Below are 24,595 nucleotides of genomic sequence, written 5' to 3'. Positions count from 1 at the left end.
CTCCATCCCTAGCGTCAAGATGCCGGTCGATTAGTCGTGGAGAATATCATCTCCGTCAACTACAACCTAACTAATGTACAGTAATCACCATACCGTCAGTCTGCCGATGCTTCCGGGCCATCGGCCGTGTGGGGCGGGGCGCAGTAAGCTTCTCCATCTCTAATCCCTACCACGTCACTTCCTTGCCATGATACTTTGAATTACCTACCTACCAGACCACACTCACTACGACACACTAGGCTTGTCAGGTTTACCCACGCACATACCGCCAACCTCTTACGCCTTTGACGGTGATCGGGAAATACAATGCCTTGTCTCTGGTAGCTAATGAACAGGAAATGCCAATGGCTGAACGACACGCCTTCGTGAGATCTACGGGCCTCCCTTTATCGTTATTATCTGCAATGATGGCAAGAGTCCATCAGCCACAACAGCAAAAGACACAGTTATCAATTCAGAACGGCATCAAAACCCAATGCCGAAAAACGCCATAAAGTGGCTTACCTTCAAGTCCCATTTGAAATAACTTCGGCGGTAGAATGGCTAGAAGAAGCTGACCTTACCAAAGGTAAAAACAAAAACAGACACGCGTCCTTTCCTAGGTAAGCATATTCATGAAATTAAATTAAAATATTTACTTATTTATAAAAGACTTGCAGAATATTATGCATCTTTATGATATACTTTTATTTAATCTCAGCATTATTTTTTACATATTTAAGTCATTGAAAGTCACCGTATTTGAGAGGGCTTAGACTACGCGTCAGCAAACTACTCGATCGAGTTTGGATCTATGGAAGCCTCAGTTTAATGGGTGGCCAATTGGCAAGGCCTTGGATCCCGTGGGTTGTCATATAATCACAGCAAAGTGGATGGAGGGACACCATGGGAGCTCTCAGTAATACTGACTGAAATGTCATCGATATTTTGCGCGTCGGTTACGAAAGGAGCAACCAGAGAACCGGACGGCACTTCGATCATCCTGTCACGCTCCTTACTTTGGTGAGAGAAGAATCCACGTCCTGGGACCGGGCCTATGCTGTAGTGGCACGATGCCACCGGATCCTACAGCGGTACGGGATTGGAGATGTCCCAGTTAAGATGAAGGAAGCAGCTCTTGTTCGACTGGCCTCTCCACCAGCTGCCTCCCTGCGCGCCCAGCGGCCACACTCGGGAGACGTCATTTACCCGGTCAAGATCAATCTCCTTTTCTCTACTGGTCTTGAGGTCTCTATCGCATGGTTAGATCATTCCAAGCACGAAGGCACCAAGTGCCTCTACCTTCCTGAGAGAGGCACCGGCAAGGTTTTAGTTTTGACCTGTCGGCACGTGGTATTGGATGAGAATCAACCAAACGAGGACTACCTCTGTAATGAATCAGACCCTGCCTCTCGATTAGCAATGATTCAACATAGCTATAGTGCCCATAGAGATATGATAGCATTGATCACCAGCCAGAAGAGCAATCTAGAGTGCTCAAAACGCTCCTGGCGAACATGGTCATCCCCGATGACGAGAAAAGAAAGGAGATGAGCGTCTTAGATGCCAAGGTTGCCCTCCTTGACCAAGCCAAGCAGGCCTTGGCGTCCGTTGAAGATCACACTAGTCGCATCTTTGGTCATGTCTTTTTCTCTCACAAGCTGAGCAATGAGGTCAATGGCACCTATGCAGTAGGTGTCGAGTGACTGCGTGACTGGGCACTAATTGAGCTCCATACCGATAAGCACCATGTTCCACTACATACGCTTGAAAATCCTGTCGCCGTCACCCCAGGAGATGTCGAGGCAATAACAGCTGCTGCGAAGGCGGACGGATTTGAGTCCCGGGTGAAACTCTGGGTTCACTCGACCAGAAACAATCTGCAGCTCGGAGCTACCATTTCAGAAACCGAGATGAAGAAACCCCCTCCTGAATACGAGTCAAAATCCCTGGGCGAGCCGGCGATCATAGTTGCCAAGTATGGGCGCACCACTGGCCTGACAACTAGTGTGGCGAAGGAGGTCGTGTCTGTCACCCGTCAACCAATTTCGGACACATACATCAAGTCTGATGACTGGTGTATTATCGGTCCTAAGAGTAAAAAAGATGACAGGGGGGTTCCTTTTTCGAGATCAGGCGATCCCGGGGCTTGCATCTGGGACGTTGAAGCTCGGATTGGTGGCATGTTGGCAGCTGGGAGTGAGAATATGAGTGGCAGAGCTTTTGATACCACGTACGGTGCCCCCATTTTTTCTTGTCTCCAATGATGAGTCTACAAGAGACCGCCAGCCGTAACAGCAAAGATACAACTATCAATACATGACGGCATCAAAGCTCAATACTACCTCCATTATGTAGGAGGATATTCGGTCATATGGCTATGATGCCAAGTTGGTTTGAAGATGGAATTGGACGGACTGAGGACGAACAAGCTTTTCGGAGAATGTCACTTAACCGCCAGTCAAGAATCAATTTCTACAGAACTAACTACGATGGGTGTGTCGTCCACTGAGAGGCTTCTCTGTCACTACCTGAGCTTCTCTATCGCCCAATCATAAAAGTGATCCGGAGTTAGGTAACTGCTAAGTCCGGAAGTTGATCATTGGTGATCGAACGTTGCCTGGAGGTGTGAAGCTTCGGAGCATTTCGGAGCCCTTCCAATCATCGCTTGCCACAACAAGGGTACGAAACGACTCGAGCGATATTCCCCGAAATTCCAAGGGTGACGTTACCCGAGGTATCGCCTGTGGGAGGAGAAACGAATCTAAAAATCGCTACGGGTTAATGACTGCCGATATGGAGTCTTCTAAACGCAATTTAAGTCTACCAAGTTCTCTTATGTGGCTATCCTTCGTTTCTTACAGATCCCAGCATACTTTGCAAATCTCCATCGCATACGTACTTGTAAGAGCTTGAAGGCTGCGCTTTACGATTCGATGCATGCCACAATCTTACAAGTGAGCTGCCTTTGCGGTGCTGTTTCGCAGCAAGTCGATCTAAAGGCTGAAGATGGCATGGACATTCCACTATCTCTTTGCCATTGCGATACATGCCGACACAGTTCGGGCGTGTTATGCACGTCTTACTATCCCATCTTTGCCCCTGATCTTTCTCCTTCCTTGAAGACCTATCATCCCACTGGAACATCTACACGCTACTTTTGCGCTACATGCGGTTGTCATCTTTTTCGAGCTGTCAAAATTGAGGAAGAAGTTCTTGATTGGGGAGCAGCGACAGGCGCAGTCACTTGTCTTTCGGTACAGATTTCAAGTCTGGGGCGATTTACATCACACCAATATGTGTCCGACACCAAGGATGGCGGGCTTTCCGTTTGGATCAAGAGTTTAGACGGCCATTTCGAGGGAAGAGAGGCCAAAAGGCCCAATCCTCAGCCGGTCAAGCCTGCTAGCGACTCCCTCGAAGCCTCGTGCTCTTGTGGCAACGTCAAGTTTCACATCACTCGTCCCAACGGTGACAGCCGTGTGCCACGCCGCGACTTTACCGACCTCATGTTCCCATACAAAACTACGGATGAACACACAAAGCAGAACCCCAATGATGAGAAGTGGTGGATTCAAGACAACGGCAACAAATATCTCGCCGGAACGTGTGCCTGTCGATCATGCCGCCTCATCTCTGGGTTTGAAGTCCAAACATGGGCCTTTGTTCCTAGGGCTAACATCTTTTTTCATGTTCCCGAAAAGAATGGAACAGAATCCATCGTCCCATTGGATTTTGCGACTCTGCCCCCGGGCATCTTGACGAGCTATTCGTCATCACCGAACGTGAGGCGCGAGTTTTGTGGAACATGCGGTGCCACCATTTTCTGGCATGAGAAGTCTCTTGATGATGTCATTGACATTAGTGTCGGGCTCTTTCGAGCTCCAGATGGGGCGAGAGCTGAGAGCTGGCTTGAATGGTGGCAGGGGAGAGTCAGTTTCGCTGAGGAGGTTAACACTGGAAGAACGGGCCCGGAGGCAAAGGTGGCATCCGAGTTGATCAATGAACTAGAGAATGGGATGAAGGAAGATATACTTAGAGCCCGGCTTCCGTCTACTTGAGATTCGCAGATTCGGGCATCTATAGGCAGTGTAGATGGTGCACATTTTTCTTGAATAGCCATGAGCAATTTAAGCACCTAACAGGAGTATAGTGCACGTGTGATAAGAAGCCAAACCTCACGTCCAAAATCCGACAATGGTTCAGTTGCAACTCTGGGTTTTTTATTATTGATAAATGGCAGAACTTAACCTAGCATTACCTAAACAAAAAGACACGAGATGCTTCATTTACAAAGGAAAATTTCCGGATGTGGCCGGAACCAAAGTTGATCGATCGTCAAGGGCCCCCTACTCGCCTCCCAATTACCCACTTCCAACTTTTTGTGAGATTTCTTTTTACACTTTTTTTTCTGTTATCTGTTTTCTTCATCCGACAATAAGCACTGCATCGTTCAATCAAGCCATCATAGCAAACTCGTCCCTCAGCAAGAGTAGGCCTGTCATCAATTGTGTCCCCAAGCCGAAGAAGTACGACGCTTCATTAAGAGATTCCGACATTGGGAGAAGCCTTATCCTCGCGGAGGACATCTCGAAGGGCAAGCCGATGCACAGTAGTCTTGGTAGTAACGCTGGAAGCAGGCTCCGGCTGCTTGGATGGGGCGTCGATAAGCAGTGGGATGAATTTCTTGACAGCCTGCTTGGTGGGATGCAAGGCCACGGGTCCAGTCTTCTGGATGACTCTCTTGATAAAGTCAAAGATGGACTCGTGTTCAATAACGGTAGAACCGAGTGGAAGCAGCTGGAGAGCTTGCAGCTTCTGCTCGGAAAGGCTTGCAAGGGCTTGGTAGGCGGCATCGGCCATGATCGCGCGTTGAATTAGAATGCGTGTGGCCTCCAGATCGGATTGAGTTGAGTTGACAGCACGCGACTTCTCCAACAGCTTCGGAACACGTTCATTGATGGCAGCCTTGCCGGTCTCAGAAACCAGCGTTTCAACAGCGAGGATCGCATCTCTCAGGACCGGACCCAGGGAGGAAAAGACTTGCTCTCGGCCAGCAAGGGGGATGGTTGGCGAAAAGAGACCCTTCGCAAAGTCCTTGGACCCCTCGCTTCCTGCCGAGAGCCTAATGGCCAAGGGTCGGCGCTTGAGCGTCTTGGACCCCACAGTTTGCTCATTGGTATCCTCCAAGTGGTATTCGGTAATGTGCTGGGCACGCTCCTTGAGATATGGCACAATGAGGGTGGCAGCTTGGTCAACCTCGGGCGCATTGGCAGTCCAGGTCTGTCGCATGTGCTCGACAATCTCATTCAACTCCGAGGACTGCTCGATTGCCAGGACAGCCTGCAGAGACGCCTCGGAAAGTAGGGCTCTCTCTGAGACACCGGGAAGCCTTGTTTTCTCGCCGGTAGAGATCGGCTCAGCACCCACGACGTAGCGGAGCAAAGATCCGGCGCTGACGCTGAGGAACTGACCAATTTCGTCGATAAGAGGAGACTCAATATCGAGAGTCTTTGCATCGATCTGAGCCACCGTCTTGAGAACCTCGTAGAATGGATCCGCGGTGGTGTCAGCGGCCGGGGAGGTCACGTTAACGAAGCCATCATCATCTGTCTTCCCATGAACCGACACAGACGGGATCTTGAGCTCTGGTTCCTGGGGTTGGGTGATCTCGGGTTGGGTGATCTCGGGTTGGGTGATCTCGGGTTGAATGACCTCGGGTTGGGTGACCTCGGACTGTGGCTCGGGCTGCTCGAGTTGGGGGACAGGGACATCAGTCTCTTTGGACTCGGACACGACAGGCTCTTCTGGTAGAAAGACATCGTTAGAATCAATTGGCTTTTCAGGCTCTGACATCACAAACCTTGAATAGGAGCCTTTGGGACAACCTCAGGCTCTGGAAGTCTGACTTGTTCAAGCGCCTTGCAAGTGCAGCCCTTGATCGCAAAGGGCTCGGCGACTTGGATAAAGGCAATGTCTCGCGATCGCTTCTCCGAGCCATCAATCCACTCGGAGGAGGTCACGACGCGTTGGCCATAGCGTGGCTGGATCTCCGAGGAGCTACTGGCATGGTAGCCGATGAAACACTTGACCTGCGTGGCGGCGCCCAGCTGGTACTCGGCATCGTACACAACATCACCGCCGGTGACGATGAGGTCGGGACGGATGAGCCAGCCTGTGCCGATCTTCCAGATGGAGTGACCGGTCTGTGTATTTTCGAAGCGCGATTCGATCTTGACGATAGCTAAGAAGCATAACATCAGTCCAGGCCCTTTGTCTCTATTTAGTTGCCACTTACAGCGAATCATGCCAGCATCTTGGAGAAGAGTTGAGTCGACGCTGGAGAGTCCATCTTTGTCGGTGAAAGAGCTGGACAGCTTCTGGAACCCGGCCGAGGTGAATCCACTCGAGGTGAAGCCAGTGGAGTTGGATTCGGTTGAGGTGAATGTAGTCGAATCAACGACAGCCTCGACTGGCAGAGCCGAGCTCGGTTGGCCAAGGGTCCAGGCAGCTGGCCGGCTGGAGACGTTTGCAAACGTTGCAGAAGCCATATCTCCAGGCTTGAAAATGTTTAAAAGATAGTAAATATTGTGTTTTGTAAGCTATAGTGAAGAAGATGAGAGATGATGTTGTCGGGTTGAGGTGATCAGCCCAACCAGCAAAAGCCAGATCTCTTATACTTGGAAAACCACCCTCTCTCTATCTGGTCCCAACCGGTCAATTGATTACCCCTAGCTGTCCAGATAGAGTCAGGTAGCCACCATTTGCCTCTAGACGCCTCCTAAGTTTGTTCGCCATGCTTTGAGAAGGGCTAGCTCTGCGATCCTTCCTTCTCGGATGATCTCTTCCGGGCTCGAGCCGCCTCAATCAGCCCCGAGACGTCAGGTTGATGCCAATAAAAGTAACTTTGGCCTGTCTTGTCGCAATTATCGAAGATTTCCTCATGAAGTTCTAGGCTTGGAGAGGGGTTCTGGGCTTAGCAGCGTAGCCTTTACATGCCCATCCTTCCTTTGGTCTGCGCTCTGATCTGTGCCCGCTACATGGTAGGCTGGTATGTGCATGATTTTCGATGATAGTACAAGATTCATAAAATCCTGCAGAGTGTTTCAACCGATCGAAACCATCATCTGCAAGCGTTGCATACACCAATATACGCGATGGCTAGGTGGGGCAGACGGGACGGTTTGTGGTCTAGATCAGCAAGCCACACACTACTCTCTGTTCCAAAGTCTCTCCTATAGAATACTATGAAGGTTCTGTCTCTCAAAATAGACCTCGCCGTAGTAAAAGAGGAGAGCGGCGGCACGAAGAGATCTGTGCGCTCTCAGCCATGTCACCTGCGAGATGGGAGACATGCAACTCTATTAGATTTAGCTGCCACATTGGATATTCATGACATAGGCTCGGCCTCTCAAACACGCCATTGTCACTCCCAAGTAGCGTGGTCTCCTCTCGGGGAGACTAGCAAGAACGGTCACACCAACCTCTCCTTCGATTTCGTGGCCACGTTCTCACAAACAGAAGAGAGGCCTCCATTCATGGCTTGTTATCAGCGTACTCGTGAAGGGACATTCGCCATGACCATGATCCAAACAAACGAATAGAAGCAGTCTAGTAAATTATGTGGTAGCCAGATGTTTAATTGAGTCAAAACATGTCATCAGGGATGTTCAGCACGCCATATCAACACGTGCCCTTCATGTTGTGTATACTCGATGCATGGCGTTGAGACGTCAATGCTTAGACTCGCAATGAACCCTGCCAATGTCCGATATCATGCATAGTCACATATCGACGGCTTGCAGCAATGACGACCAGGCTGCCGCCTCAGAAGGAGTCCTGGTCTATTTGTCTATTTTAATGCTAGTCAAGACATCCAATTCATCCACATGGAACTATCCCTTCTAACCAGATTTAGTTTGAGGGAGCCCGCCTTGAAAATCATCAGCCAGCCACAGTGGTTACCCGTTACCAGGTGCCCAACCCAAAACAAGCTTGAGTCGTGCGTGGGGTAAGCGCCTGCATTCCAGAGAAACCTGTGCTGTGACGGGCCAGCACGCCAGCTAGCCACACAGCGGGCATGGCATTTCGAGGCGCCAAGCCACATCACAGGCCGTTTCTCGGCAGATGAGAGGGCTTAAAACTTGTGAAGTCTAGACTTATGATCGGTGGATACCTCGTATAGAGGTGGCGAGCTGGGCAATCCCATTCCAAGCATGAGGGGCTCATCATGATCTTGCGCAATGTGGTGGTGGAGTTGTTCAGCCAAAGGACTTTCAGCATTGGGAGCATGCGCGTTTGCGTTCATCAACTGCAGAGCAGATTGAAAGATATGCGTTTTTATTGCTCAGTAAAAGTGAAGCACTTGGAAAATCAGTGTATATAAACCTCCCCATCTTCAACATAAATCTTTCCCAACAACAAAGCCATCTAGTCCTTTACCCACTGTCAAGCTCATCTTACTTCAACACTTCTCTCATCATCCAAGCCTTCACAATGTCTTACCCCACTAAAGGCGATGTTCTCATTATCCCTGCCTATAGTGCAGAATCTGAGCTCGCGACCCTGGACATTCAGTGGTCTCAGTCTTTCCGCACCCGCACTGCTCGCTACTATGTCGTCCGAGCCCAGAACCAGTCCAAGGGCAACGTCGACGTCCTTCTTTTTGTCCAGGACCGTTTCTACAAGGAAGAAGGTAGCAATGACTACATTGGCAAGATTGCTAGGAGGGAGGGCAGTAAGTGCACAGCTTGGTAAATCCCTTGGTGAAGGCACGTTGGCTGATGCACTACCCAGACTCCTGGATTGTCAGCATCAGTGACCGGTTCCAGTACGGTCAGAAGAACAAGAATGGCGACGGCCGCTGGGTAGCCCTCCATGACAAGGACAACAAACCATACCAGGTAAGCAGCTCTTCTGTGCATCATAACCCGGAAACCTTACTAACACTGATAGCACCGCTTCATGATTACAACTATCCAGGGTCAAGCTGCGGAGTGGGCTAAGATCCTTGCGAGGCAGTTCGGTGCTGGAGAGATTGCGGATGCCGTCAGCAAGCTGGGCAATAGCTTCATCGGTGACTACCTTCACACTTTCTAAATGCCGTGTGCGACTGAGCTGTATGAGAAAGCTCTCTTGTGGGTGAAGGTTAGGTCTGGGGGGACTTCGTTTCGCTGTTTGTCCACTCGGCACTCTATTTAACTCAAGTAATGTGCCAGTACTTGGACAGTTCTTTTTACAACAGTCGTGGCCACGAAGATGTTACAGTAACGTCTCGATAAACAGTGATGTGATTGTAGAGTCTAGTAGTGGCGCAAGCAAAACTTGATATGTATACAATTCCAAGGCAACTCATGATCCATTGGAGGGGGGAAGCCTAGTTGCTTGGGTGGAGGAATTCCGGCTTCATACCTCATGACAACATGTAATTATCTCAACCAACGAGCAGGTATGTAGTCAAGTAGTCTGATTGTGGCGAGATCGAGCATTTCCACTTGCACTTCTGCAATCAATAACTGTTTTGTTACTATGTCTAGAGGGTCAGTCAAAGCTGCCAAGTCTACTTGAGCTTTTGCTGTTTTCTAGAGGGATTAGTAACAGTGAGTCCTCGGCCAGACCGTCCACTATTAACCATAGGTTCTTCCATAGCAGTTTTCCTGCAACACTGTCATCTGCTTGGAGGGGAAGTTGCCAGCATTGACGTTCTTCTGGGCATCACTTTCTGCCACCTCCTCCACCTCCCCGAACACGTTGTCCAGCTCAAATTCATCCCTAAGGACCTCTCTAGTGGAGAGCATGAGTGATCCAAATCGTCTTCCCTGTACCGGTTTTCGTCTTCTTAGCCACCACCTTTCAATCCATTCTTCTTTGGGCATCTCATTTCGCCGCAGCAAGTTCACTTGATAGTGCAAAGGGTCCCTTAGCCAGAACGGTGTAACGTAGAGGTTCGAGCAGAAGACCCTGGAAAGCGCACTACCCTGGCGGACCGCGTCACGGCATAGGCTGCTCAAGACACTGTTCCATGTCATCCATGATGTCTGCCTTGTTGAGACGCTAAGTGTAACGCTGCGTAATTCGAGGTTCTCGAGTTTGGGGTGACGCTCCATGAAAACGAGTAAGTCGCTGGGATCGATGCAAAGACCACGAACAACCAGAGTCTTCAACAGAGGGAAACGGTGACCTAGCTCGACGATGTGCTTGAAGACTGCGCTGTATTTGTTCAGTCTACACCCTCCATCGTAGGACTCATACTCGAGAGTTTGGAACATATGCAGGTCCAACGTTTCAAGGTTGGGCATGTGACGTAGAAGAAGGGCGATGCCAGGAAAGTTGTCTCGGCAGAGGACTTGAGGCATAGTGTCCCCATAGCGGCCTCGTATCTCCGACCCTTTCTCGACAGGAATACCAGAATCGTACTCCGGATCTGAGTCCCAATCACTGTCATCAGTGTCTTCTTCATCGTCTGTTGCAACACCGTGCATCTCCTGCCATTCAAGCTCGTCCCAGATCTGTTGCCATTGCAGTCGCTGCCGGCGTCTCTCTCGACTGCCAGCCTTCTGGCCATAGACCTTTTCTAACTGCTCCCAGCCGTGGTCCATCCGGGTGGAGAAACTCAAGGATACGCATTTGAGCAAACCTAGTGATCCAGCAAGACCGACACTGAGCAGCTCTGGTAGGCCGACCGTTATATCGTAAGACGGAACACTGCAACCTGTCGTGTTGCTGAATATGTGCAAATTGCGAGTTTTGACGCCGCTTTGGCACAAGGCTGCCATTGTCAAGCGGTAAACCCGCGAGGCCCAAGCCCAAAGCCGCAGCCGGTCTGAGTGTTCAATGTGGCGGGCAGCAGGTCCCGAGAATAGACCTGGCCCGTCCACGAAGCGGGCATCCAGCTCTATGGTATCCAGTGAGGAGTCTTGCTGCCATTTGAAGACTGACGCAAGTCGATTGACAATCTCGTCCTCCGCTGACACTGGAATGTCATATGAGTTGCCGTGAGACTTCATCCACTCAAGATTGCATTCTAATTTCTTTCGCTGCTGCTCAGTGCACTGCATTGGACCATCCAACTGTGTGACCACGCAATCACCATGTCGGTTCCTAAGGTTAGACTCAGGTGGGTAATATAGCCCAGTAGCCTGCGCGTGCTCGGTTGAGGCAATCGCAAGCGTCTCGACCATGACTCGCACATGGCGGACATGACGGCCTAGTAACTTATGCCTGCGGAGAGCTTCGATAGAAGATAGGCTCGAGGGCGTAACATTTGTCGTCTGACGCGTCAAGAAGCGATGAAATCGTGGTCCAGAGGCCAATGCATGCACATTCCTGTTTACTAGCCTGAGGCTTTGGATGGACTCGAGTGGTAAATGGTCAAGAATGTGTTCAGCGAGCTCTTGTGGAAGATGTAAGAACGAGACTTGATTAGAGTCCATGGCTTTTTCTCTGGTCTGTTAAGAATTGAGGGGGGAGAAAATGAGTAACAGATAGTTTTGATACTATGCAGGGCGCCTTAGGTAGCCTTGAACCATGAATGCCCGTAGTTGAAAGAGCCTGGATATTATGAAGGAGGGCATCACCAAACGCGTCCGTTGAAAAGCGCGTCGCCCCTAAAGTGGGGTTACTCTGACCAATTAGATCGAGCTGCTATTCAACACAGGTCCACGTCAGTTTGAACTAGAAGGTATGAGGAGGCTGCTTCGGAAAGGTGTTGGAGGAGCAGCCGTGCCGAAGGGAATGACCCCAGCGCATTGATGCGAAGGAGTCTGATGTTTTTGATCTCATGTCGGCGCAATACTGGCAGGGTTAGATCCTGGTGAAGATTGGGTTTGACTATGCTGAGGCCGTTGGATGGTGTCTGAGTGGAAACAGAAGCACAACGACAACTAGCTACAGCGTAGAAGAGCTTGCAGCGAGCAAAGTTGCTACATAGAAGTGCTAAGTTTAAACAGCATTACCGATATAATAAGTCCTGTTCGGCTTGAATAAGTTATCATTAACCACGAATTATTATTTAGTGTATTATCGACAGAGTAGACACCTTATAGAGCTTTTACTCTTTCTGGTCAGCAGTCTCGCTTCATCATCAACATGCCATCCCCTGCCGACCCTCTATCAGCTCGCCATCACTGCCAGTAGCCTTGGATGCGGTGTTCTCGTAGGGTCTCTTGGTTGAATCTAGGCTTTGGAGGTAGAAGTGGCCTATTTGACTTCTTGTTGCCGAAGTTTGAGTATCGTGTCGTCGCTGAAGATCTCGAAGGAGGGCGTAGAAAAAGGATGTGTTGGCAACTATGCAAGCGCAAAGAATTTCAACAGCAGCCCACTGTAGTCAAATTAATAGCCAAGCCTTTCAGGAGACGGGGAGGTTGTCGCACAATTGATCGAGACTTCTGCGATAACGATTGGTTCAAGATGAGAGGCAGACGCAGTGTCGTAATCACAATTACCACGCCACCAAGGCTGAATAGGAATCCAAGTTGGAGTTTACTAAAATGTCGTTAGCAGAGGAAGCGTGAGACTTTGGGGCGAAATAACGTTTTCAGATCCAGTTGCACAGTGCGCAACGTTGGAAAAGGTAGGATAATAAGCGCGATATCGGAAACTATGTTGAAGACACCCATCGTGATCAAGTTGGCAAAGGCTCTAGAGCAAGCAGGTTCTGCATATTGTTAACTTTGCCATGTCGCAACAACGGTTGATGAAGGGTGCTGGCATGGGACATACGTGAACTCTTGGGGCCAAGCTCCCACATCCTAGCAATATTAGCAGTGTACTCAATAAGCATCCGTCATGTATCCTACAAAGACATGGGCCGACACTCGAGCAGGGTGGTGATAAGCACTGCAATGTAGCTGAGGACGATGCACCACCAGAAACCTCTGATCACAGCCTTGCTGCTGACGAATCGGGAGTAGAAGGAGAGGAGACTAAGCTTAAGGCACCACAAGCTACGGCTGTTAGCATCAACCAAAGGACCATGTTCCAACGAGACCATACAAGAGTGCGTAGCAGAGACGCGACGGGATTAGTAACTGAAGCGACGCGATCCGAGCATTTTGTATGTCCTCAACACTCGTCCCTTGCGAAGCAGCCTCGGCCTTGGTCGGAAAGTCCCGACCGTGAGTCGGGTTGAGGGTAAAGGATACGCAGATACAGGTCGTTCTGGCAATGAGGGGGAGAAGCGAGAAGGCCATCCAGACATCATCTTCGTGCCATGTCCTGTGGCAAGTTTGGTGGACTTTGCATCGACGAAAGGCTCGGTATGCGCATCGGAGCAGGATCAGCGATCCGCAGATCGTTGTGACGGTAATATCAAAGGCGAGATCGGACGTCAACGCCATCGTGAGGTTGTGGTTCAAAGTTACGGGTGTCACCACCCAGGCCAACAGGGAAGGCTTGTGCTGCAATTATATCCCCCTACCACACGTGGCCTGGACATGTCACCTGGAAATTGCCTGCTGATAAACCGTTCCTAACCACCTCGGCCGACCCAAAGACGGTTTGGTAAAGCCCGTTAGGTCAGGGTCGCTTAGGCTAGGCTTGCGGTTCCGGAGGATGGTTTGTCACAGAAAACGCCATCTGTCAGGGGAGAGAGTCAGTGCGGCTCCTGTTGCCGATTGAAGAACCGTTGGCGTCTGTCACTTCAGCTGCATCCACGTGGACATAGCGCCATCAAGCCAGACCATATGTACATAAGGGTGCCCCTGAGTGGGAGGTGACACATACTCCGGAGTTCATCCTGAATTGCCGGCAGCCCCGGCCTTGCCAGTCTCAAGTACTGGAACTAGCTAGTGATAGAAGGGGCCCGAGTCCGATATTGGCTCCTCCGTCAGGGTTCGTCAGTTCAGCTTTTGTTGATGCGGGGTTTACCCCGTAAACGTCGAGTAATTCCCCACCACTGAATGCCCACAGCCAGAGGGTCCTCAGAGTCCCTTTTTGCCTGACTCGCTCACCCCTGCTCTGCTTTGACTGTGTGGCTTTGCTAGCGCCCCTTGGCGGGACCAACTTCTCAAGTTGATGATCGTGGCAGGCAGGTCTCTCGCTTAGAAAAGCCACAAACAGGATAAAGTCAACCTTGTGCTTGGACGCCGAGACTCAGGGATATTTATCGGGGACTCAGACATAACTGGTAGGCTTAGTCAAATCGGGTGAAACTTCCGATGCGTCTAGCTGTCTCCATGCCTGAAGCATCGTCTCCGGGACATCTTAACAAGGGTCTTTGAATAGCGTTTGGTAGCTCTCGAGGAAGCGGTCCATGCGCCGGCTGAAACTGGGGACACTCAGAACAGCATCCTTGGCGAACATGAGGTGAAAGAAAGAAGCCGCCGAATAACCAGAGAGTCTAGACTTGGTTATCGGCATGTATCGACATGAGATCGGGAGCCTGTTCCTTTCGGCCCATTTCAAGAGTGCAAAGCATCCTGAAAAGCCGCGTCTAGCATCTCAAAATGGCAATTCGTCCCCCTGATGCGTTCCACATACGTGGGTCCCTGGCTGTTGACGATGTCCATTTGGAGTTCGTACTCTCTACCAACAAGCCAGCAATCTCCCCATAGCCTTTTGTCGTGACCCACAGCAGAGGCGCCTGACCGTTGGCGTCTCTCGTCTCAACATCAATATCACTCCCTTTCTATACTTGAGATGAAGAAGTGTAATTATCAGCAGCGCATATCTTAACCTTTCATGTTGCCACTTGCCAGCACCCGTCCTCCCTGCTCAGACACCATGAGCTCTTCCTTGCTCTCCTTGACGGGTTCCATCGTAGTGATATCACCAACCACAAACAGAAAGTCAACATGGCGGTTTACACCAACATTGAATCGCCGAGCATCTTTGACGAATCCCGGGCCTGACTCCTGGGTGGCCGTAGTCAAGAAGATTGCCACACCTGTTCCCTTGTCCTGGAAGGAGTTGGCGGTGCTGACCTGGACATTGGAAAGGCCCTTGTAAAAGGCAGAGTCCTTGGTGCTCTTATCCAGCCGCTGCCAGATAAGCCCCTCGAGGTAGGCCTTGGTAGCCCTGTAGGGCGAAACCACCATAAACTTGGTCCCTAGGCCTTGATCAGCGTTTCCATCAGCGCCAACGCTATCTTGGCCTGCCCGTAGTTGACACGGGAAGTGTCGATGGTCCTCATTACTGTATGAAGACAGTCGATGAAGACGGGCCAGATCTTTCCCGTTGGAGAGGGCTTGATCTCGGGGAACCGCCGACGTACCCAGCTTTCGAGTTGAGAAGCACCGGGTCGTTTGCTAACGGCCCATTGGTGGCCGTATTCAAACTTGTCGCCAAGCTCCGGGTAGAAGATCTCTCTTGCCAGATCGAACCCCCCATTGACGATGCGGTTCTGGCGCTGCGAGCTTCAGCACGGCCATTGCATGCGCATTATGCGCTCCAGAACCGAGATCTCTTGATGCTTGTCGAAGAAGTTGAGGGGGCCGCCTGTCCAGCTCTTCCGTCCAAGGTTCATCACGCAAGGCGGCAGTTGTCGAACATCCCCAGCAAGAACAAGAGGTCTCCCGTTGAACCAGGGGACCAACGCTTCAGGCATCGAGATGGCACTGGCCTCACCAAGGAACGTGGACTGTGCCTTGTCCCGTGCCCAGTCTGCAAGAATGCGCTTGGTAGATGCGTGCGTAGTGCAACGCACGGTATCAGCAACCTCCAAAATCCGGGTCGCAAGGTCTCGGAAGGCCTGACTGTGGGCAACAGTCCATCCCTTTTGGTTGTGGAGGGTGTCCTTGAGATTCACGATCTTGGTATCCTTCTCCACGTCCTTGGCCAGCTCGTATGACGCTGGCTTGACAATGCCCGGCTTGAGATTCTCAGGGCGCAAGACTCTCTGCATCCAGTCTACCATAGACAGTGGATGTTCCCAGTTGTCATGAGTTGCATCAACCGGTCCTCCCCCCAGGGCGTAGGTCTTGCCACGTAGCTCATCGACTTTCCACGAGAATCCACGGACAACAACCGGCATTGGCTCCTCGACTTTCCCGTAGGCGAGTGAAGCAAGCTTGTTCACACGCGCGGCAATATTGCTGGCAGCAGCGTGGGTCGGTGTACAGACAATGACAGGCCCTACACCCATCGCAAGCAGGATCGTTGTCGCCATCAAGTCAGTTTTGCTGGAACCAGCAAAACCAACAATCGTCAGGATGCCAAGGGGAACCTTGCTGAGAACATTCATGAATACTGCCCCGTCTTTGTCGTGAACCCTGTCGTGAACCCGGTCGAGGATTGCCCCTGCAAACCCTCACGGTGTCGGCCAAGGAAGCCGATGCGTCGAATGGGCGGGAAGGCATCCGTCGCGAGAGAAGCCAGAGATTGTCCTTGAGCCACGTCTCGTTGCAAGGCACGTTTGGCGTTGACCTGCTAGAGCTTCAACAGCTGCTCCTTAGTGAGGCTCGCTCCAATCTTGGAAGTCCTAGCGGGCTCTGCCATGGAGGCGGAGGCTTGGTGAAGAAGTTTAACCTCGGCTCCAGGCAAACTCGAACTAAAGACAGCGGGATCGACCTTGGTGATGGCGGTGTTGGCAATGGAGACCAAGTTGAACACTCGGTCAATTGCCGCAAGTCTGGAAACCGCTGTGACTTCTTGCTTCGGGAAGACGAGGTGGACCATCTCATAGATGGATCCCTTCTCTCCTTCGAACCAGGAGTTAACGGCCTTGACTTTCGTCAGACGGGTCAGGGTCCTCGCGCTGTCGAGATCACCAGGCCGGCGGCAGCCAAGAACACGAGGTCTCCCATCAAACCAAGGGACCAATGCTTCAGGCATGGAGATAGCACCATCTTCATCAAGAAATATGGACTTGCTTTGTCCCGTGCTTAGCCAGCAAGCATGTTTTTAGCCGGAGCACACCGAGCGGTATATGAAATTCTACATGAATTAATACTAGTATTATACTAAATTCTTATAAATTCTTACTACTACTATTCTAATACTTGTATTTGTTTTGTACTGTTAATAATCTAATACTTTTCTTATATTGCTAGTAATCCTCATCTAATACGCGTACTATTCTAGTAAGATCCGTACGGGTGTGGCCGACAGCCCATACGTTTTCGCTCTCGAATGTGTTCTTAAGCTCGGCCTTCCTTTGGTAGAAAGAGTGGCGGCTTCCCAGGCCCAGCGTCACTAACAATGACACTCCTCGACTACACAGATAGCTCGCCCCGGCTTGAGCTCAAGGTTATGGTCCCTAAAGATCCGAAAGCGTCCGCCACCTACTTTGGGCCGAAGACGGAACCTCCTTCGATGGTTTTGAACCACCAGATCAATATCCGGCTCGAGTCTCAGACCATCTGCAGCCTGAGATGGGGTTTCTCTACAAGCGAACTTCAGCTTCTTGCCGATGCGATCAAGAAGGGAAAGCAGTGGACGGTCTTTGAGTTCGCCGTACAAAGACCTGCTGTTCAAGGCTGGCCCATGCCCTTCCAGGCTCAGAGCCCAGAGACTGATAAGTGGTTTCAGCAAGGCACCAAGCTGGAGAACTTGACCTCGACCATCGCATAGCCCGTTCGGCGTTAACCTATCTTCACGCTTCAGTATCTGTGCAAGTCAAGAAGTACGAGTGATAACACATGATGAGCATCAATTCTCCCTGGTATCCGGCTACCTGATCTCGGTTCCAAAACGATTCTGCCAAATTCCCTGACCAGAAGAACTTTTGCAACATGTGCCCATACTTGAGGGGACATTTAGACCACAGACGGATGATTGGGCTGGTCTACACATCCCTTCAAGTGATCATGTCCCTTGGTAGCTTTACACATGAAACGGAAGGGTATTCATCAGCAATACCCACAATCATCCTCTACAGAGCCCATTTGAAAAGAGGACTCTTCTCTCCCATCTGCATCAACTCTTCATCGGTGTACCGCTCTCGGATCTCGTCCTCAGACATCTGGGCCTTCTTGGCATTGTCTCGCTTGAGTAGGAACTCCAGCAATGTTGCCGCGATGATACCAGCAAGTCCAAAAGCAAGAGATGTGCCATAGCCAGTCGGGTATCGCGGTGCCTCTCGATCGAGGTAAATGTATGACCCAATCAGGCCGCCAATGTTGCCAACACAAACGAGAAGACCGATGTTGACGGATCGCTTCGCTGGGTCGGGGGTGTTGGCGACGTTCCAGGCATTGACGCCAGGGAGGATAGGATACATGCTGTCACGTCATTAGAATTCATACTCCACCGTGAAAGGAAGAGACTCACCCAAAGCATGCCAGGCAAACAGCAAAGTAGCAGGCAGCAATGCTATTCTCGACATCCCCAGACTTGGCGAAGAGAATGATGAAGGCTGTGACGAGACAGCACTGGGGTCCAAGAATGAAGGGGTATCGCCAGGAATACTTGTCGGCAAAGATTGCAAACACGTAGGCCGAGATGGCGCCCACAGCATATGGAGGAATCGTCATCAGCTGCGCGTGGGAAGAAGTGTATCCCATGCCCTTGAGAATGCTGGGCATAGTGAACTTCATGGCGTAGTTGGGCACAGCGTTGGACCAATTGGCGAAAAAGAGGAGCCAAATCTTGTAGTCAAAGAGAATATCCTTAAAGATTGCCCAGTTGAAATGGCTGTGGTTATCCTTGTAGTCTCCTGGCATGGTGGCACGGCGGCTGAGCTGGCGAAGCTCGAGGTATCGGATCTCGTCGGCGTCGAGCCATCGTGTAGACAGGGCAGGCGAGTCGCAGAGGAGGAAGACGCACATGATGGCGACTATAACGGTGAATAGACCTTCGATGATAAAGATCCAACGCCAGCCCTCGAGACCTGCCATGCCGTCCATCTTGGCGATGGCGAATGCAAGAAGGCCGGAAAAGGCTCCACCAGTGGCAGCAGATGTGTAGAGGATCGCGATTCGGACTTGTGTCTCGTTGGGAAGATACCAGTTGGAGATGATGAGGATTGCGCCGGGGAGGAAACCTGCTCTATCGGGAGGTTAGTTGAGTCGTCTTGTGCCAAGGATTGTCGACTTACTCAAAGATACCAAGCAGAAAGCGAATAGCCAGAAGACCACCGTAGTTCTGAACGATTCCGGTCAAGGTCATGATGGTACCCCAAGCAAAGACAATACCTCCCATATACCAGGACGGTCGCTTAAACCTGTGAAGGATCATGTTGGAGGGGACCTCTGCATAGAGGTTAGTCCAAAGGTTCCTCTGCTTCTGATTCATTGACAGACTTACCACACAGGACGAAAGGAATAAAGAAGATGGCCACGACAATGTTGTATTGGATGCCCTTCAACTCAAGATCTTCAGTCATTCCCTCGATCTTGGCATTTCCTACCACCCGTTAGCCACACCGCCACGCCACGACTCAAGATACTCACCAATGTTGGTCTTATCCAAGTACGCGATCAAATACAGCAGCACCAGCATTGGGATCAATCTCAGCTACAGGCTGTTAGCCAAAGACATCTAGACAAGAGTGAGCGATCGACCTACATCAACTTTGCGGATGATGGCCTTCTTGCGATCTTCCGGGAACGTCCTAAGGAAGTCAAAGTCTCCTTCCGAGAGACCGCCCCTTTGGTGCTCGCTGTGCATGATGCCAGACTTTTCGTGCGAGACACGCTCGACGTCGATCTGGGTAGTCATGATTGAGTTTCGTAGACTTGAAAAATGTGAGAACAAGAGTGTTGGGCGGTAGAGCCTGGGGCGAGAGAGCAAGGACGGGGCAGCCGGATCGATCTTTATAACAGGCGATCTCAGAGATCCCTGCTTTACCAGGCAAACTACCGTCAGAGACGAAATGAGACCACTAGAACTTTGCAAAGTCTGGACTCGTCCGAGTTCCCCAGAATCTCTGACTCCAAGTGCGGAGAGCCGTATCCGGGGAAGCGGGGGATGGGTCGACCCCGATGCTCGGACAACAAACTTTTGGCAAGGTCTGCTAGTCTAGGGCGTGATCCAAGACTTTCACCGCGTGAAATGGTGGAGAGGTTGGTTCCCGCTTGTTGGCGCCGTCCCGAGGCACATGAGATGAGAATCCGGGAATCCGAGAGCGTTTCCGAGAAGCCTCTTCGGACTCCCTCCGGAAATGTCATCTTGGCGCGAATGGTGGCAAGATTGCCCTCAGTAATGGCTTCACTTTCACCTTGAGCTCCGGGTCTCTTCGGAGAAGATGAGAGACTTTGAACATGATCGGCCTTGTGTTTAGAGGCCGAGTCGCGAGCTCCTCTTCAGTTCATTCATTATAAAAGAATGCATTCAGACTCAAAGGGAACCATCTCTCAATCCAACATCATCACAACAACTTCAGCTTCTACACCCTAAAAACACTCTCATCTCTCCACAAAAACACCTCCAAATTACCCATCATGTCTCTCGATCTCAAGGGTCTCATTCCTGCCCCTGTCACCCCCTTCACCAAGGACGGGCGGGTCGACTACGACGCCATCCAGCGACTTGGCGCCTGGCTCGGAAGCATCGACGGCGTCAAGGGCCTCGTGGTGCTTGGACACGCCGGAGAAGGTACTTTCCTGACCCAGCAGGAGCAGGTCGACGTCATCAAGGCCTTTGTCAAGTCGGTCAACAACAAGATTCCCATCATCGCCGGTATCACTGGTGAGGGCACTGAGGTTGCTGCCCTCGAGGCCAAGCGGGCCAAGGAAGCTGGCGCTCAGGCTGGTCTTCTGTACCCTTCTCACGGCTGGCTGCGATTTGGCTACCAGCCCGGTGCTCCTCAGGACCGCTACAAGGTTGTCTATGAGGTGTCCAAGCTTCCCCTGATTCTCTTCCAATATCCCGACAACACCAAGGCCACCTACAACCTCCAGACTCTTCTCGACATTGCCGCTCTCCCTGGTGTTGTTGCCATGAAGAATGGTGTCCGAAACATGCGCCGCTGGGACACGGAGATCCCTGTGTTCCGACGCGAGCGCCCCAATGTTCCCGTCCTCACCTGCCACGACGAGTACCTTCTCCACACTGCTTTCGACGTGGATGGTATGCTCGTCGGATATGGAAACATTGCCCCTGAGCCTCTCATTGAGCTCATCAAGGCTGGCAAGGCTCAGGATTACAAGAGGGCCCGTGAGATCCACGACCAGCTTCTTCCCGTCACCAAGGCCGTCTACCACCGCGGCTCGCATATGGAGGGTACCGTCGCCCTTAAGCATGCGCTCGTTGCCCGGGGAATTCTGTCACATGCCACCGTGCGATCTCCCCTGCTGCCGCTCCCGGATGGTGCTGAGGAGGAGATCCACGCCGCCATCTCATCAGCATCTCTCAGCAAGGTTGCCTAGATAAGATCGATATAGAGTAAACAATAGACATTTCGCGTTTGTTATTTAAATTTGGTGCCAGCTCGTGACTTTTATTTAATTCGAAGCTATTGGAGGATCCGATCAGTTGACGAGGAGCCCAGAGTGCCTCTCAGACACTTCATGTCAGTGATCATAATTGACATGCACTGTAGCACCCAACAAGACCAGATTACTGGGCCATCCCCGATCGACAATGCTTAGCGCTTATTCTTTTGCTTTTGTCAACTTCTAGGGTCAATTACTTATTTCTATAGCGCAGTGCGGCTCGCATCAAGAACTCTCGCCCTTGAAAGGGGTTTTGCTGCCTCGAGAGAGTGGTCCATCGGCAGAGGCCATTTCATCATGACATTCAAACAAGGGGCAATGGGTCATTTTTTCAATGATTAAAGCAGAAAATATGCAAATATATCGTGATCCTGTGATTGAGGACTCAATCTTCATGAACATGGCAACTTGATTGGAACTGATCACGAGTGACCGCCCATGGCGTACACCAGACTCGACCTCATGACATGATCTCATCATTTGGATGGTTTGACTACAGCTTTCACACCCTGGCTGCATACTTTTACAAACAAACTCACATTCAGCCATTAGAAAGTGAGCTTCGAGTCAGCTCACTCTACCCTGCACTGAGTCGGTTGATGCGCAGAAAGCCATTGATGGTGTCGACGGTCCCCCTCACCGGAAACTAGTGCCGATGTCGCCCCCGCGTTTTCACAAACTAGTGGAGAGCCATCTGTATAAAGCACGGGTCTCGCCCGCGTTTCCGGAAACCCATGACTGCTCCACTCTCCAGTCTCCGAGATGCTCACTCAGTTCTCCGGCCTCCGTGACCCGGAAACGCTCAACAAGCCACGATGACGACCCCCAGCTCTGTCCATGCTTCCACTCCTCTATCCGAAACTTCATCTATCGCTGGGACAAAGCGATCTCTCCCAAAATCACCAGAAACGCGTCGTGAATCCGAAAATCGCCGGAAGGGGCCCAAGACCAGACGAGCGTGCGATCACTGCAAGCTCAAAAAGCTCAAATGCACCGGCACATTACCATGCGATGGATGTTCCAAGAAGAGCATCGACTGTCATTATGACACCCAGTACCGGAGAGGGAGGCCACCGACTCCCCCTGTGTTGCCACGACCTGACATGTACATGAGTCCGGAGAGCAGGTAAGCCTAAGCGACGCGTACTAGAGACTATAGACTAACCTTTCAGTCATCAACAGAACGCATTCTTCGCAGACGAAACCTTGGCCTCGCGCGCCACTTCTCAAGGTCCTCCAGGGCTAGAGACGGCCGAAATCGAAGGCCAATTCTTCGATCCGACTTCAAACCTCACCTTCATCCACCGGGCTTGGAAAAGGCTCGCTCTCCAAACTCAGCAGGCAGAACCCGGTGTCTTGACCGGATCTGAGAACCTTCAGCCGCTCATATCAGCCGGAGACAAGCCTTTCAGCACAAGTAACGAAGGCGGCCTTATGTTTGTCGACCAAGCCGCAGCCTACGAACTCTTCAAGTTCTACTTCGACAACTGTGTTGTGACATATCGTGTCTTGAACCAACAATACTGCCACTCTTGGCTTGGGCATGTCCTGAGCAATGTCCACAACGGCCAACCTCTGGAAGTTGGCCTAGGCCATGCAAAGGCAGCAATCGTCGTGAACATCTTGGCCATTGCAAGCCTTCGTCAGCACAAGATATCCGAGACCTTCTCTTCCAACGACGGAACCTCCTTTCCGCTGCAGCAGAGCGAACGGTACTTTCTCTCAGCGTCAGACCTCACTGCCAGAGAAACCGGACTGCCTCGATTGGAATCAGCCCAGGCGAGGATCTTGCAAGTGCTGTACCTGCTCCAAACCTCGCGCATGAACCAGGCCTGGTATGTGTTCGGTAACACGGTACCCATCGTGTCTGCGCTAGGTCTACATCGAAAATCCCACCGATATCGCAACGGAGGTCGCCCACAGATGGATTACATTTTGTCAGAATGCCGAAAGAGGACTTTTTGGGTCGTGTATACTATCGATAAATACCTTGCGGTGGTATTCGGCAGGCCGAGGTTCTATCACGACAATGATATCGATCAAGAATACCCTGACAGGGTCAACGACGAGGACATGACGCCCCAGGGGCCATCTCAGTCAGAACCGGCGATGGATTGTCATATTGACTCTCTCATCTTTCATGCGAGGTCTGTATTCCTTGTGCAGATCCACTGCTCGACAGAGGTGCTGACAGTACCATATAGAATTGCAGCAATCATCGAAAACGTATCTCGAGAAGTCTACTCCATCAAAAAGATGCGCACCGAAGAACGCCTCGCATCAGCACAGAGTTTCACCGAGAAACTACACGAATGGCGACAAGCCCTACCACCTCACCTCGGAACCGTCCGACCCTCGAGCCTCATACCAGCATTTTCCAGACAAGTCACAGCTCTGAAGCTGGCGTATTGTCATGCGATCATGCACACTACTCGCCCTTTCCTCTTGGATCACTCTGAAAACGCCAGTCCGGCATTGGAAGCTTGCGTGACAGAGTGCATCGGCGCCGCGAAACTGGCTCTAGAGATCGTTGACCGCATGTTCTCCGAGGCCACTACTGTCATTCATTTCCTCTGGTGGATGCCTTACGTGACGTTCTGCGCTTTGGCTGTTGTGTATGTATGGGAGATCCAACAGAAATCAGGCATCTCGGTGAGCAATGACAACGTCTCGCTGTTTGCCCTGGCCGAGCGATGTCAGAGTCATCTTGCCAAAGCCATGTCATCTGATTCCGCAAGTCGGAGGTACAGCATCATCATCGAAGAGCTACGACAAGAAGCGAGGCACAGTCCTTCTCAGAGCTCCATGCGAGCTGTGCAATCCCAGCAAGAAGCGCTAATGACGAGTGGTGATGACGAGCATGGGTCAAGTTCAATGCTTGATAATGAGCTTGGTTCGATGTTTGGCGACCAGGGTGAATCAACAACCAGCTTTCAGTCCATGCTGAACGCACTGAGTCAGTGGCAACCAACAGATTGGCTTGATCTTGATTCTTCGGTGAGTGTTTCCTTGATCGAGTGGGCGATAATTGCTAATCTCCCAAAGGCTTTCAGTTTTTTCTCACAACTGGAGGACTCTATGATCTATTGAGGGATCTGGTAGTGGGAACTGCATGTCAGTCGGAGCACACGCGGGTTGCAGAGACTCCTTTAACATCTCGGGGTTGATTAACTGCCACTCTCCCACCAATTCACAAAAGGACTTGGGGCATTTTCATGACTTTTTCCCCAAGAACGCCCCTTGCATTTGTGAAACACAGGGTTGCCAGTATCAGTGGCTGTGTGCCCCAGGCTTCACCTCGGAGA

General features: G+C 51.2%; 8 protein-coding genes across 8 annotated transcripts; 4 read left to right on the top strand and 4 right to left on the bottom strand.

Annotated features, from left to right (window-relative positions):
- Positions 1-1,101: 1,101 nt before the first annotated feature.
- On the top strand, positions 1,102-4,040 carry NCS57_01441100 (CENP-V/GFA domain-containing protein; the record flags this gene model as incomplete). The annotated part of the gene is made up of 4 exons (XM_053064015.1): positions 1,102-1,305; positions 1,431-1,670; positions 1,710-2,076; positions 2,851-4,040. 4 exons carry the CDS (start codon positions 1,102-1,104, stop codon positions 4,038-4,040), a joined length of 2,001 nt encoding a protein of 666 aa, XP_052907348.1.
- A 481-nt stretch (positions 4,041-4,521) lies between these two features.
- On the bottom strand, positions 4,522-6,530 carry NCS57_01441000 (uncharacterized protein; the record flags this gene model as incomplete). The annotated part of the gene is made up of 3 exons (XM_053064014.1): positions 4,522-5,786; positions 5,843-6,223; positions 6,278-6,530. 3 exons carry the CDS (start codon positions 6,528-6,530, stop codon positions 4,522-4,524), a joined length of 1,899 nt encoding a protein of 632 aa, XP_052907347.1.
- A 1,945-nt stretch (positions 6,531-8,475) lies between these two features.
- Positions 8,476-9,078, top strand: NCS57_01440900 (uncharacterized protein; the record flags this gene model as incomplete). The annotated part of the gene is made up of 3 exons (XM_053064013.1): positions 8,476-8,716; positions 8,776-8,882; positions 8,935-9,078. The coding sequence occupies 3 exons, from the start codon at positions 8,476-8,478 to the stop codon at positions 9,076-9,078; spliced, it is 492 nt and encodes a 163-aa protein (XP_052907346.1).
- Positions 9,079-12,061: 2,983 nt separating this feature from the next.
- Positions 12,062-13,316, bottom strand: NCS57_01440800 (uncharacterized protein; the record flags this gene model as incomplete). Its single annotated transcript, XM_053064012.1, has 6 exons — positions 12,062-12,298; positions 12,351-12,462; positions 12,511-12,634; positions 12,700-12,728; positions 12,777-12,923; positions 12,973-13,316. 6 exons carry the CDS (start codon positions 13,314-13,316, stop codon positions 12,062-12,064), a joined length of 993 nt encoding a protein of 330 aa, XP_052907345.1.
- A 1,332-nt stretch (positions 13,317-14,648) lies between these two features.
- Positions 14,649-16,159, bottom strand: NCS57_01440700 (AAA-12 domain-containing protein; the record flags this gene model as incomplete). The annotated part of the gene is made up of 3 exons (XM_053064011.1): positions 14,649-15,070; positions 15,124-15,325; positions 15,374-16,159. 3 exons carry the CDS (start codon positions 16,157-16,159, stop codon positions 14,649-14,651), a joined length of 1,410 nt encoding a protein of 469 aa, XP_052907344.1.
- A 1,629-nt stretch (positions 16,160-17,788) lies between these two features.
- NCS57_01440600 (MFS domain-containing protein) lies at positions 17,789-19,575 on the bottom strand (the record flags this gene model as incomplete). Its single annotated transcript, XM_053064010.1, has 6 exons — positions 17,789-18,137; positions 18,187-18,903; positions 18,953-19,106; positions 19,162-19,260; positions 19,308-19,371; positions 19,423-19,575. 6 exons carry the CDS (start codon positions 19,573-19,575, stop codon positions 17,789-17,791), a joined length of 1,536 nt encoding a protein of 511 aa, XP_052907343.1.
- Positions 19,576-20,297: 722 nt separating this feature from the next.
- Positions 20,298-21,224, top strand: NCS57_01440500 (uncharacterized protein; the record flags this gene model as incomplete). The annotated part of the gene is made up of 1 exon (XM_053064009.1): positions 20,298-21,224. The coding sequence occupies one exon, from the start codon at positions 20,298-20,300 to the stop codon at positions 21,222-21,224; it is 927 nt and encodes a 308-aa protein (XP_052907342.1).
- An 881-nt stretch (positions 21,225-22,105) lies between these two features.
- On the top strand, positions 22,106-24,380 carry NCS57_01440400 (Zn(2)-C6 fungal-type domain-containing protein; the record flags this gene model as incomplete). Its single annotated transcript, XM_053064008.1, has 3 exons — positions 22,106-22,416; positions 22,463-23,437; positions 23,495-24,380. The coding sequence occupies 3 exons, from the start codon at positions 22,106-22,108 to the stop codon at positions 24,378-24,380; spliced, it is 2,172 nt and encodes a 723-aa protein (XP_052907341.1).
- Between the last annotated feature and the right edge of the window lie 215 nt (positions 24,381-24,595).

Source organism: Fusarium keratoplasticum, chromosome 12, assembly GCF_025433545.1.
Source record: "Fusarium keratoplasticum isolate Fu6.1 chromosome 12, whole genome shotgun sequence".
Lineage (NCBI taxonomy): Eukaryota > Fungi > Ascomycota > Sordariomycetes > Hypocreales > Nectriaceae > Fusarium > Fusarium keratoplasticum.
This window is presented reverse-complemented; position numbering and strand designations above follow the sequence as displayed.